This window comes from Hemitrygon akajei, chromosome 6, assembly GCF_048418815.1.
Source record: "Hemitrygon akajei chromosome 6, sHemAka1.3, whole genome shotgun sequence".
In the NCBI taxonomy this organism is placed as follows: domain Eukaryota; kingdom Metazoa; phylum Chordata; class Chondrichthyes; order Myliobatiformes; family Dasyatidae; genus Hemitrygon; species Hemitrygon akajei.
Window position 1 is genome coordinate 142,294,888 of NC_133129.1, and position 14,155 is coordinate 142,309,042.

The window sequence follows — 14,155 nt, forward strand, 5'->3', positions numbered from 1 at the left end:
CAGGGGGGAGGGAGGGTACAGGAGCCTGAAGACACAACCAATGTTTTAGGAATGGCTTCTACCCCTTTGCCATCAGATTTCTGAATGACCAGTGAACCCATTTATACTACCTCACTATTTTTTCGCTCTTTTTACACTACTTATTTACAGTGCCTATAAAAAGAATTCACCAACCCCCCCCCCCCCCTGGAAGTTTTCATATTTATTGTTTTACAACATTGAATCACAGTGGACTTAATCTGGCTTTCTTGACACAGAAAAAGACTCTTTCGTGTCAAAGTGAATATTTATGCAATCAATTATTTTGTGTTTTAAGTGAAAACAAAGTGATCTAAATTAATTATAAGTATAAAACACAAAGAAATTGAGTACATAAACATTCACCCTCTTGGATATGACACACTTAATCATCACTGGTGCAGCCAATTTGTTTAAGAAGTCACATCATTAGTTAAATGGAGATCACCGTGTGTAGACAAGGTATTTCAATTGATTGTAGTAAAAATACACCAATATCTGTAAGGTCCAACTGCTGCTGAGTCAGTATCATGGCAAAAAAATGCACCATGAAGACAAAAGAACATCCCAAGCAGCACCACAAAAAGGTTATTGAAAAGCACAAGTCAGGAGATGGATCCAAGAAATTTTCTCATCAAGAAATGGTAAGAATTTGGCACAACTATAAAGCAGCCTAGAGCAGGCTATCCTCAAAATTGAGTGACCGTGCTAGAAGGGAACTAGTGAGGGAGGCCACCAAGAGACCTATGACAAGTTTGGGGAGTTACAAGCTTCAGTGGCTAAGATGGGAGAGACTGCGCATATAACAACTGTTACCCAGGTGCTTCCCCAATCACAGCTTTATGGGAGAGAGCCAAAGAGAAAGCCACTGTTGAAAAAAACTCACATGAAATCTCAGCAAGAGTTTGCCAGAGGGCATGTGGGGGACTCTGAAGTCAACTGGAAGAAGGTTCTGTGGTTTGATGAAAACAAAATTGAGCTTTCTGGCCATCAGACTAAATGCCATGTTTGGAGTAAGCCAAACACTGTACATCATTAAAGACACACCATCCCTACCGTGAAGCATGGTGGTGGCTGCATCATGCTGTGGGGATGCTTCACTGCATCAAGCCCTAGAAGGCTTGTGAAGGTAGAGGGTAAAATGAATGCAGCAAAATACAGGGAAATCCTGGAGGAAAACCTGATGAAGACTGGAAGAATCTGGGAGAAGATTTGTTTTCCAGCAAGACAATGATGCCAAGCATAAAGCCAAAACTACACAGGAATGGCTTAAAAACAACAAAGTTAATGTCCTGGAGTGGCAGATCAGAGTCCAGACTTCAAATCAGGCAAACGTTACAGGAGCATCAAAACTAAAACCACAAGGCTACTAAACAGCTTCCTCCCACAGGCAGTCAGACTGCTAAATAGCTGCTCTACCTGACTCTGCTTTGGACACTTTTAACTTGCACTAGACACTTATAACTTGATTTTAACTGATTTTAACTGACATGTGACTGTTGTGTTTTACTATTTATTGTTATGTTTATTATTTAGTGTTGCGTTTGTTATGTTATGATTACACTGCTCCTGGGAAACGCTGTCTCATTCTGTCTTGCAGAGCTGATGTACGGTTAGAATGGCAATAAAGTTCTTGAATCTTGAATCTTGAATTTGTAGCTGGACTTGAAAAGTGCTGTTCATTCATGTTCCCCATGCAATCTGACAGAGCTTGAGCAGTTTTGTAAAGAAGAATGGGGAAAATTGCAGTGTCCAGATGTGAAAAGCTGATAGAGACCTATCCACACAGACTCAATTGCTGCCAAAGGTGCATCTATAAATATTGTCTTGAAGGGGGGTGAATACTTATGCAATCAATTATTTTGTGTTTTGTATTTGTAATTAATTTAGATCACATTGTAGAGATCTTTTTCATATTGACAAGTAAGAGTCTTTTACTGTTGATCAGTGTCAAAAAATGCTGAATTAAATTCCACTATGATTCAATGTTGTAAAACATTAAAGCAAGAAAATTTCCAGGGTGGGGGTGGATACTTTTTATAGGCACTGTAATTTAGTTTTTATATCTATTTTCTTATTGCAATTTATACTTTTTTTTGTTATGTGTTGCAATGTACTGCTGCTGGAACACAACAGATTGCATGACATATGCCAGTGATATTAAACCTGATTCTGACAATTGTCTCCTCCACTACACCCTTACCCATCAACATCCAAGGATCCTGAACCATCCATTCACTCTCTGTGCTCATATTTTTCACCCAGGTGGCACAACCTGCAGGTACTCAGGTTCTTGTTGTCTGTCTCACTCATTATTCTAACTTAGCTGCTTGGAATTGCCAGGATATTAGCCAATTTATGGAGAGATCAGAGACTCAGTATTCTTCTGAAAGTAGCTTATTCCTATTGCCAGAATCTTCTCTATCACTTAAAAGGCCAAGTTAAGACTGTTGTGAATAACAAAGCAACACTCAACAAATTAAACACAATCTTAATACAAAGCAGGCTACTGTGATTACAGTAAGTGTTATCAAAAATTGTATTGGTACTTGCTTAAGCTATTTCAATGCCACCTTGCAATCCCACAAACTCTAACTCAGCTCCACTCTGCTCAACTGTCCCACATTTAAAATAGCTTTTCCATCATCATTGGGTAAAAGTCCTAAAGCATTGTCATCACCACACAACAAGTGTTCTCTCAGAGACACAGTGATGGACAAAGTATGTTTGACTTCATGCCAATACCCACATTTCTAGAAGGAATAAAGAAGATAATAGCAGATATGTTCATGTACTGAGAAAAATAAGAAGACCTTACCTCTTCATATCTCATAAATGTTGCCGAGTACTGCCAAAATACAAATAATAATTGCAGCAATTGCAACAATAATGTAATGATTCCTGGGTTCTGTAAATTTTAAGAATAAAAAAAAAATCAACTAATATTTGATCATTTGAACCAATGTATTGGCTTAACTTGACAGGATGATCCTTTGTATTTAACACAATACTTATACAGATTTGATGCTATTAAGAACAATGGAACAACTGTGAAATCTGGAAAAGAAACAAAGAGACTCAAAGCTAAAAATGAGCATGAAATATAAATAGATGTAATATTACTTCAGACTTTCACATTGAAAGAACTGAGTGTGGTATCTTTCCTAAACAAAGATTTTATATTCTAATGGCATAGATGGGATGGAATTCTTACAAATGATAAAGTAATGATGTCTCACCATCAGCCAAGAGCTGAAAATAATATAACATGAAGAAAATAATTAATGTGTTGATCATCTCCTTTTACACACAGAATTCACCCACAGATTAGAAACCAAGATTAATCTTAATCCAGTTATGGCCACAAAGGAGACATCTTATCTCACTTCACCAAGCAATAAGTGGGGACAAATGTAAAATCCTCACCAGGCCTAAGAAAAAGACTAACAAAAGAAAAGGTTATCCTTCTTCCCTGTCCCAGCTGTGAGAGTTTTCACTGCCATACTTCTTCAGCCCATCCAATTTCTCCCTCAATTCTTTATGTTATCTATTTGTTTTTCCATTAAGTTCTTTGATTTCCCTTTGATAGACCTGCAGATTGTATTTTTTTTAATGGAGGAGAATGGAATATAGTAAATCTGGTTGACAAAGAAGTCAAATGTGGCTTGACCCCAGGCAGAAAATTGTCATTTGTTGATTGTGTTAAAGCTGGGGTTCCAAGCCTTTTTATGCCATGGATCCCTACCATTAACCAAGGGGTCTGTGGACCCCAGTTTGGGAACTCCTGTATTAAAGATTCATCTGAATTTTATCCTTGCTCACAATCTCAGCAAAAATGCATGAAACAAAAGCTACTGAGACAACAGCAACAAGAAAAGAGAAGATATGATTGTAAGTTTGGCTATCTGTTCAATGACATAAGATTTATAAACAGCCTAGGTTAAACACAGAAAAAAATTGACATAGTTTACCACATGATTTACAGAGGGACAGAAGTCCTTAATCAAACTTGGAATTCTCGCATTGGACTGAGCAATGAGTCCTTCAGTGGAACACATATTTCCTAAGCTGAGGGTTCAAGTGCACATCAGATCTAATCCCTCAGTTTTCTTCATGGCTGGTGATTGCACGCATTTGAAAGAGCTGGCGGTTTTGGTTATTTTTTTACATGTTTAATATTTAACTCTATTTAATAATATTCTTTATTATATTATTTTTTATTTTGATGCAATAAATAAATGAAACAATTATTTAGCCCCAGTTTAGACAAGCACTTTACAGGCAGGGATTGAAGCAATATAGACTGTGTGCAAGCAGATGGGATCAGTACAAAATGACATCTCGGGCCACAGGGCCTGTTCCTGTGTTGTACTGTTTTATGTTCAGTATTCTGTATCTAAGTTTACTAAAGGTCAAAACCTTTTAGGACAATTCAGGACACTCTGATTGACCTCCTGAGGGCTTGCAGCCTATGGCAGGGCTGCAAAAGGGAAGTGCCACTCTGCTGAAAGGAACAGGAAGAGAGGCTCAATATGGTTGTTGGACTGGATCAGTGTCTAGCTTTTCCAAGCATCTTTTAAAAGAACAAAGTAAATGGATATATCATGTATCTATAAACTTGTCCTACGCACTCACCCCCATAGTTTTATCAGATGCACTTACTTCTCTGCTGTCTTCTAACTCCTTTTCTCATTAACGTTCTTCTATCAATCGAACTCACCTGCCACAGTGAGAGTTGATTCTATTGTAAAATCATCCAGAAATGTTAGATGTCTCACTACACATCTGTACTTGTCACCATTATTGTTGAATGTTGGTTGAATCTTCAGTTGACTGCAAACATTAAAAGTGTTATCACTATTAGTGACAACCTGATTTGTATAACAGTCTGATGAAACAACTTCAGTTCCCAGTTTTGTCATTTTCACCCAGCTGATGTCCAGCTGCCGAGGGTAAAATCCATTAACGTTGCATGTCAGGGAGCCTTCCAAACCATTCAGAATTGTTATGGAGTGTGAAGATATGCTAATGTTTGGTCGAGCTGCGCAAAAAAACAAATGTACAGTTTAATAACTGCAGGTGTTGGAAATGGAAAACAGAAACAGACTATACCAGAAACACTAAGGAAATCAAAAAGTATCTGCAGGGTCATTTTTTCAGGTGAAGAACTCTCCGTCAGAACTGGAAAAGTTAGCATCACATGAGTCTCAAGTTCTAGAAGAGGAGAAAGGAATTCAACAGAGGGACAATCAGCAACAGAGTGTTATAATATTTATGGGAGATTTCAGTATGCAAGTAGATTGGAAACATCTGGTTGGTGTTGGATCCCAGGAGAAGGACTTTGTAGAGTGCCTATATGTTCATTTTAGAGCATCTTGTGCCGAACCCTGCCAGAGAAAAAGTAGTTCTGGATTTGGTGTTGTGTAATGAACCAGATTTGATTAGGGAGCTTAAAATAAAGGAACACTGAGGAGGCAGTGATAATAGTATGATAGAATTCACCATGCAGTTTGAGAGGGAGATGATAAAATCAGATGCATCGACATCACAGTTGAGTAGAAGTAACTACAGAGGTATTAGTGAGGAGCTGGCCAAAGTTGATTGGAAGGGGACACTAGTCAGGATGACAATAGAGCAGCCATGGCAGGAGTTTCTGGGAGTAATTCAGAAGATGCAGGATCAGTTCATCACAAAGAGAAAGTATCCTAAAGGGAAAATCAGACAACCATGGCTGACGAGGGAAGTCAAAGACCACACAGAAGCAGAAGAGAGGGCATATAATATAGCAAAAAATGAGTGGGAAGCTCGAGCATTTGGAAGCTTTAAAAAAAAACAGAAGGTAACTGAAAGAGCAAGGAGAAAAGGAAAGATGAAATATGAAGGTAAGCTTGCCAATAATATAAAAGAGGATATCAAAACTTTTTCACTTATATAAAGAGTAAAAGAAAGGCCATGGGAAAATGATGCTGAAGAGATAGTAAGAGGAAAGACTGAAAATGTGGTGAACCTAATTAGTATTTTACATCAGTCTTCACTGTGGAAGGCACCAGCAATATGGCACAAATTCAAAAGTGTCAGGGGCAGAATTGACTGTAATTACTATAACTAACAAGAATTTGCTTGGGAAGCTGAAAGGTCTGAGGCAGAGAGGTCACCTGGACCGGATGGTGTACACCTCGAGGTTCTGAAAGAGGTGGCTGAAAATATTGTGGAGCCATTCATAATGATCTTTCAAGAATCACTACATTCTGGAATGGTTCCAGAAGACTGGAAAATTGCAAATGTCACTCCACTCTTCAAGAAGGAAAAGAGGCAGAAGAAAGGAATCTATAGGCCATTTAGTCTGACCTCAATGATTGGGAAGATAATGGAGTCGATTATCAAGGATGAGATCTCAGGGTACTTGGAGGCACATGATAAAATAGGTCATAGTCAGTATGGTTTCCGCAAGGGAAAATCTTGCCAGAGAAATCTGTTGGAATTCTTTGGAGAAATAACAAGCAGGCTAGACAAAGTATTTTCTGAAGGTCTTTGTCAAGGTACCACACATGAGGCTGCTTTACAAGCTATGAGTCCATGATATTACAGGAAAGATTCTAGCATGGATAAAGCAATGTTTGGTTGCAGGAGGCAATAAAGGGAGCCTTTTCTGACTGGCTGCCGGTGACTAGTTGTGTTTCACAAGGGTCTTTGTTAGGACCAATTCTTTTTACATTATATGTCAATAATTTGAATGATGGAATTGCTGGCCTGGTTACAAAGTTTGCAGCCAATATGAAGATAGGTGGAGGGGAAGGTAGTTTGCGGAAGAAGAGAGGATACAGAAGGAATTAGACAGATTGGCAAATAGACAAAGAAATGGCAGATGGAATACAGCATCAAGAAGTGCATGGACATGGACTTTGGTAGAAGAAATGAAGGGGTTAACTGTTTTCTAAATGGAGAGAAAATACAAAAAACTGAGGTGCAAAGGGACTTGAGAGTCCTTGTGCATGGTTCCCTAAAGGTTAACTTGCTGGTTAAATCTATGGTAAGGAAGGCAAATGCATCAGTAGTGCTCTTTCAGGAACCGCTAGATTCTGGAACAGTTTGGGAGGACTGGAAAATTGCAATGTTACTCCATTCTTTAACAAGGGAGGAAGCAAAAACAGGAATTTATAGGCCAGCTAGCCTGACTTCAGTGGATGGGAAGATGTTAGAGTTTATTATTAAGGTGATGTTTTAGAATACTTGGAAGCACATGATAAAACAGGCCAAAGTCAGCATGATTTCCTTAAGGGAAAATCTTGCCTGACAAATCTGTTGGAATACTTTGAAGAAGTTACAGGCATGACATACAAAGGAGAATAGGTGGATGTTGTTTATGTGAATTTTCAAAAGGCCTTTGACAAGGTGTTGCACAAGAGGCTGTAAAACAATTTAGGAGCACAGTAGATTGGCTGACTGGCAGGAGGCAAAGAATGGGGAAAAAAGGAAGGCTTCTCTGGTTTGTTGCTGGTGTCTAGTGGTGTTCTACAAGTTCAGTATTATGACCACTTCTTTTCATGTTATGTCAGTGAGCTGGATTATAGAATCAATGGCTCTTTGGCCAAGTTTGCAAGGATAGATGGAAGGGCTGATAGTGTTGAGGAAGCAGGGAATCTACAGGTGGACGGACTGATTAGGAGATTTGGCAAAGTAGTGGTAGATGGAATAGACAACAGGGAAGTACATGCACTTTGCAATAAAGGTATAGCCAATTTTGAAAAATGAGAGAAAATTTAGAAATCCGAGGGGAAAAGGAACTTGGGAGACCTAGTGCATGGTTCCCTAAAGGTTAACTTGCAGGTTGCGTTGGTAGTATGGAAAGCAAATGCAATGTTAACATTTGTTTCAAGAGGACTAGAATATTAGATTAGATTAGATGCAACTTTATTGTCATTGTCCGGAGTACAGATACAAAGCCAAATGAAATGCAGTTACCATCCAACCAGAAATGCAAAGAATAGTGTTATTCACAAAATAACTGAATAAAAAGTAAGTGCTACAACACACAAATATAAAAGTACTGAGACAGTACAATATGGGTGCATTACTGCTTAGCGCTGTGATGTGAGGTTCGGCAGGGTTACAGCCTCAGGGAAAAAGCTCTTCCTGTGCCTACTGGTGCAGAAGCAGAGGCTCCTGTAGTGCCTACCAGATGGGAAGAGAGTAAAAGGTCCATGGTTAGGGTGAGATGCATCCTTGATAATGCTTTTCGCCCTGCCCAGGCAGCATTTATGGTAGATGTTCTCAATGGTGGGCAATTGAGTGCCAATAATCCGCTGGGCAGTTTTCACCACACGCTGGAGTCCTTTGCGGTCTGATATGGGACAATTGCCATACCACACTGAGATGCAGTTGGTGAGTATGCTCTCAATGGTACAGCGGTAAAAGTCCAACAGTAGCCTGGGACAAAGGTGAGCTTTCTCGATGCTCTGCAGGAAATAAAGGCACTATTGTGCCTTTTTGATCAGGATGGAGGAGTTCAGGGACCAGGTGAGATCCTCGGAAATATGGACACCACAGCTCCATTGATGTAGGTGGGGACGTGAGCGTGGCTCCTAGCATGCCTGAAGTCCACAATGATCTCCTTGGTCTTCTGGGTGTTAAGGGCCAGGTTGTTGTCGGCACACCACACGGCCAGTTGCTGGACCTCGTCCCTGTAGGCCCTCTCGTCATCCCCTCTGATCAGGCCAATCACTGTGGTGTCATCTGCAAACTTGATTACGGAGTTAGAACCACCTACAGGAATGCAGTCATAGGTGAAAAGGGAGTACGGAAGAGGGCTCAGCACACAGACTTGAGGTACGCCAGTGTTCAGGGTGAGAGTGGAGGAGGGGGGGGGGTGTCTAACTTAACAGATTGGGGTCTGTTAGTCTGAAAGTCCAAGGTCCAGTTGCAGAGGGATGAGCTGATACCAAACTGGCGAAGTTTGGCGATCAGCTTGGAGGGGTTCACAGTATTGAATGCCCAACTAAAGTCAATGAACAACATTCTGACGTAAGAGTTGGGGCTGTCCAGGTGGGTCAGGGCAGGGTGAAGTGCCATGGAGATGGCATCCACTGTTGACCTGTTGGTGCGATAGGCAAATTGATGGGGGTCCAGGGTAGTGGGCAGAAAGGATTTCAGATGTGATAGAACCAGTCTCTCAAAGCACTTTACAATGAAGGGGGTGAGTGCAACTGGGTGGAAGTCATTCAGGCCCATGGCAGTGGAATATAAAAGCAAGGCTGAGGCTTTATAACACATTGGTCAGATAACATTTGGAGTTTTGTGAGTAGTTTTAGGCCCCTTATTTAAGCAAAGCTGTGCTGACATTGGAGGGGGTTCAGAGGAGGTTTACGTGAATGATCTTGGGAATGAAATGATTTGTGTATGAGGAGTGTATGATGGCTCTGGAACTGTACTCACTAGAGTTTAAAAGAATGCGAGGGGATCTATTGAAATCTACTGAATATTAAAAAACCTGGAGCGAGTGGATATGAAGGGCATGTTTTGAAAAGTGGGAGAGTCTTAGACTAGAGGGCACAGTCTCAGAGTAAAAGGATATCAGTTTAGAATAGAGATAGAGAGGATTTTCTTTAGCCAAAGGTTGGTGAATCTGTGGAATTCATTGCCACAGATGCTAATGGAGGACAAAGCATTGAGTATATTTAAAGCAGATGTTGATAGGTTCTTGATTAGTACTGTAAATGTGTCAAAGGTTATGAGCAGAAGTCAGGAGAATGGGGCTGAGAGAGAAAGGAAATCAAAGAAAGAAATTAAAGAGAAAAGACAAAAATAAACAAATTAAAAGAGAGAGAAATGAAAGGGTAATTATGTGAAATTCAATACTGTTTACTGAGAGCCGTCACATGCTCAGATGAAAAACACCTCCCTGTTCCTGACAGCAAGAAGGAAAGATTTCCCATGGTGCTCACCTTGCAACCCGCCAACATTCATATTTAATGGGTAAAAATCCATAAATTTTACCACCTTGATTTGATTTCATCACAAGGCAGACCTGTCAGTTTTCCTAAGGGATTACTCACTCTGTGACCCCTGGTGTCCTCTTTAATCACCTCCAACCATTCCCCTTCTCTTGGCATTTTTCCTCATAGCTATAGGGAATGAAACAAGTGACACTGGAGTGTGGTAACTCATTGTAAGTTTCTCTCTGCAGATTCACTGATTACTTCAATTATGATGATTCTACCTTGCTGTACCTCAATGTACAATGTAATGATCTGATTTGTATCAATGACAATCTTTTCACTGCATCTCAGTACATGACAATAATAAACCAATTCCAATTCCAATGTCTTTTTCCTTTTCCCATTCCATTGTCCAATGACCCAAACTGTTCTTCTAAATAAAGCAATAAATCACTTGAAGCTCTTCCAGTTTAGCATATAGCATTCAGTGCTCACAATGTGGTCTCATTTAAATTAAAATGAAATAAAATACAGATAAGGTGACTGTTTTGCAAAGCGCTTCCATTCAGTCAACAGGAAAGAGCCTGAGCATCGAATTATCTGCCTTTGAAATTCTCCTTTGCATATTCGGTGTGACTCCTTTGTTCCCAGCTTCTTCTATTGCTCCAATAATTCATGTAAGAATGAAGAATAACATCTTACATTCCATCCTGCATTTTGCTGCCCCTGGGACTCAACACGGAACTTAATAATACAAGTTACTGACAAATTTTCTTCACTCTCTACGGATGCCCTGTATTTTTTTTTTGTTTCACTTTGTCTTTTTTTTCTCTTTATTTCAAATTTTCTGACACTTTTGGTCTTCAGACACAGAATATTCATTTTTGTTTCAAACTTTCAAAGTATTTTCAAGATAATATTTTGTTTTACTCTTACCCAACACTTTCATGATTGAAGTCTGTTCTGCACTTTCAGGAACGATGAATACAGTGCAAGTGTATCTTCCTTCATCAGCAATCTGTACTTTTGGAAGACGAAGTGAAGCATTCCCCTTCATTAAATCAGCCTCAGAAATGTACGCACCAGATCGATTTTGAGATTGATCTCCTGTCTCATAAGAAAACACGGCTGTTTTTCTGTTAAGAGTCCATTTGACTCCTAGCTTGTCTAAGTCAATCTCTGCACCTGCAAAGTCAGTAACTTTGCATTTCAGACTAACATCTTCATTTACAAATACTGTCAATGGGCTTGGAAACATCTCCAGATTAAAAGCACCTTTAAAAGAAGCATAAATATTGCAAAGTTATAAAATCCCATTTAGATGTAATGTCACAACAGCATTGCAAGATTGTCAATTCAAAGCACATTTACAGTTTCAGAACAATACCAGTAAAAATTCTGTTAGTGCACTCTATCTCTGTATGTCCTCTAGAAGCACTGCCTGCCAGGATGGGTCTACCTAGAAGCTCAGTGAGGATATTTTCATGTCTGGCTGTGATGTCAGCTATCAGTGTACACTTTCATGGTACAATTTTTCACTCATCAATCTGAACACATGTCCTAATATTTATTACAGATCAAGTCACAGTTGATTTGTGATTTTCATGTGCATTAACAAGTATTTCAATGGCAATATGTAAGTGGATAATGAGTGAACAGAAAGACTTGACAATTAAAATGTGCAAGTTTCTTTGTGAGGAAGCACACATATTAATTGTCAAGCCTTTCCATTCATTATTTATCCACTTGCAGATTGTCATTGAAATACTTACTACTGCACAGAGAACTATTCAACCCACTGAGTCAATGCCAACCCCAGGCTGAGGAATTCTGTCAGTTATCCTTCCTTCTCTTACTTTCCCTGTAATCTATTCACCCTCACACATAGATATCGAACCACTGGAAAATGATGCTAGAGACGTAGTAATGGGGGAACAAGGAAATGGTAGACAAACTAAGCAGGTATTGTGCATATCAGTCTTCACTGTGAAAGACACTAACAGTATGCTGGAAGTTCAAGCGTGTTAGGGGGCAGAAGCGTATGAAGCTGCTAGTCTAGGGAGAAGGTTCTTGGGAAACTAAAAGGTCTGAAGGTAGGTGAGTCACCTGAACCAGACAGTCTACACCCCAGGGTTCTGAAAGAGATAGATGAAGAGATTGTGGAGGCATTGGTAATGACCTTTCAAGATCAATTTATTCTGGCATGGTTCCAAAGGAATGGAAAATTGGAAATATCACGCCAGTCTTGAAAAAGGAAGTGAGGCAGAAGAAAGGATAGGCCAGTTTCAGCCCTAAACGTCGACTGTACTTTATTTCATAGATGCTGCCTGGCCTGCTGAGTTCCTCCAGCATTTTGTGTGTGGGAGTCCTTGTACAGGATTCCCTAAAGGTTAATGTGTAGGTTGAGTCAGTGGTGAGGAAGGCAAATGCGATGTTAGCATTCATTTCAAGAGGACTAGAGTATAAAAGCAAGGACATAATATTGAGGCTTTAAAAGCAGTGGGGAGGCCTCACTTGGAGGACTGTGAGCAGTTTTGGGCCCTTATCTAAGAAAGGATGTGCTGACATTGGAGAGGATGCAAAGGAAATTCACGAAAATGATTCTGGGATTGAAAGGCTTGTCACATAAGAACATTTGACGGCTCAGGTCTGTACTCACTGGAATTCAGAAGAATGAGGGGTGACTTCATTGAAACCTATCGAATGTCAGAAGGCCTCAATAGAGTGGATGCGGTGGGGATGTTTCCTATGGTGGGGGAGTCTAAGACCAGAGGACACAACCTTAGAATAGATGGGTATCCTTTTAGAATGAAGATGAGGAGGAATTTCTTTAGCCAGAGAGTGGTGAATCTGTGGAGGCCAAGTCATTTGGTATACTTAAGGCAAAGGTTGATAGATTCTTGATTAGTCTGGGCATAAAGGGATACGGGGAGAAAGCAGGAGATTGGGACTGAGAGGAAAAATGGATCAGCCCTGAAGAAATAGCGGAACAGACTCTATGAGCCAAATGGCCTACTTCTGCTCCTGTATCTTATGTCCACTAGCTCCCTCCCAATTCCTTTGCCACCAACCCACACTACAAGGTAATTTTCAGTTGTCAATGAGCCCACCCCCATGGTCACAAGGAGAACAAGCTCCTCACAGGCAGCACTTGAAGTCAGGATCAAATCTAGGATCTCTGGCACAGCACTAATGCAGTCCTTAACTGAATATACTGTACCTAGAAGATAAAACACGGAAAAATACAGTACGTAACAGGCCCATTGGCCTTCGATGCCTGTGCTGCCTGTGAGGTAAATTTAAGTTTCACATCTGCCTGCACAAGGACTATATCCTGCCATTCCATGTACATTCATGCATCTGTCTAAATGCCTCTTAAAAGTAAACTTAGATCGTAATACTTTACCTGATGCTGAAATAAGTGAGACAATACCACAAAGGGTCAGAATTTTCATCCTTACTTCAACCTTTCAAAGCATTTTCTACCAATTATATCCATGAATAGTTTAATTAAAGTAGAAAAACTATTCTACTTCCATTACGACACGAACTTTTGTACACTTCATTCTAAGTGAAAGTAAATGAAGCATTCACCTTTGTTTGATATGAAGGGTACAAAGGTTGTAATATTAGGGCGGGCAATAGTTTAAGCATAATTAAACAACATTCTAAAAGGGGCAAGATTTCAAATGAAATTAGCATTTATTTAAATACATACGAGGGGTGATCGATAAGTTCGTGGCCTAAGGTAGGAGTCAATTTTAGAAAACCTAGCACATTTATTTTTCAGCATAGCCCCCGCCTACATTTACACACTTAGACCAGTGGTCATGGAGCATACAGATCTTGGACCTCCAGAAAGTGTCCACAGTATGGGTGATTGATAGGTTCATGGCCTAAGGTAGAAGGAGATGAGTTATACAGCTCTCATTACATGCACATGCAGTTCAACTCTTTAAGTGATTATGCAGAAAGTTTGAAGTTAATAACTCATCTCCTTCTACCTTAGGCCACAAACTTATCAATCACCCCTGATGAGTTATTAACTTCAAACGTTCTGCATAATCACTCGAAGAGTTGAAGACCTGTGCCCCATCAACAGACCTGGGTAGCGGTGGGATGGATGGTGGTGGGGCTAAAGGGCTGATGTTTACAAATTTTAATTTGGAAAAGTGGAAAGTGGGATTGATCCAGAAGGTCTT

The 14,155-nt window shown here is 40.0% G+C and overlaps 1 protein-coding gene across 1 annotated transcript; it reads right to left on the minus strand.

The window, feature by feature from the left end:
• Positions 1-2,840: 2,840 nt before the first annotated feature.
• Positions 2,841-13,511, minus strand: LOC140729852 (natural cytotoxicity triggering receptor 3 ligand 1-like). Its single transcript, XM_073050061.1, has 4 exons — positions 13,360-13,511; positions 10,890-11,228; positions 4,739-5,059; positions 2,841-2,926 (listed from the first exon to the last, which is right to left on the minus strand). The coding sequence occupies exons 1-4, from the start codon at positions 13,406-13,408 to the stop codon at positions 2,841-2,843; spliced, it is 795 nt and encodes a 264-aa protein (XP_072906162.1). The 5' UTR covers positions 13,409-13,511.
• Between the last annotated feature and the right edge of the window lie 644 nt (positions 13,512-14,155).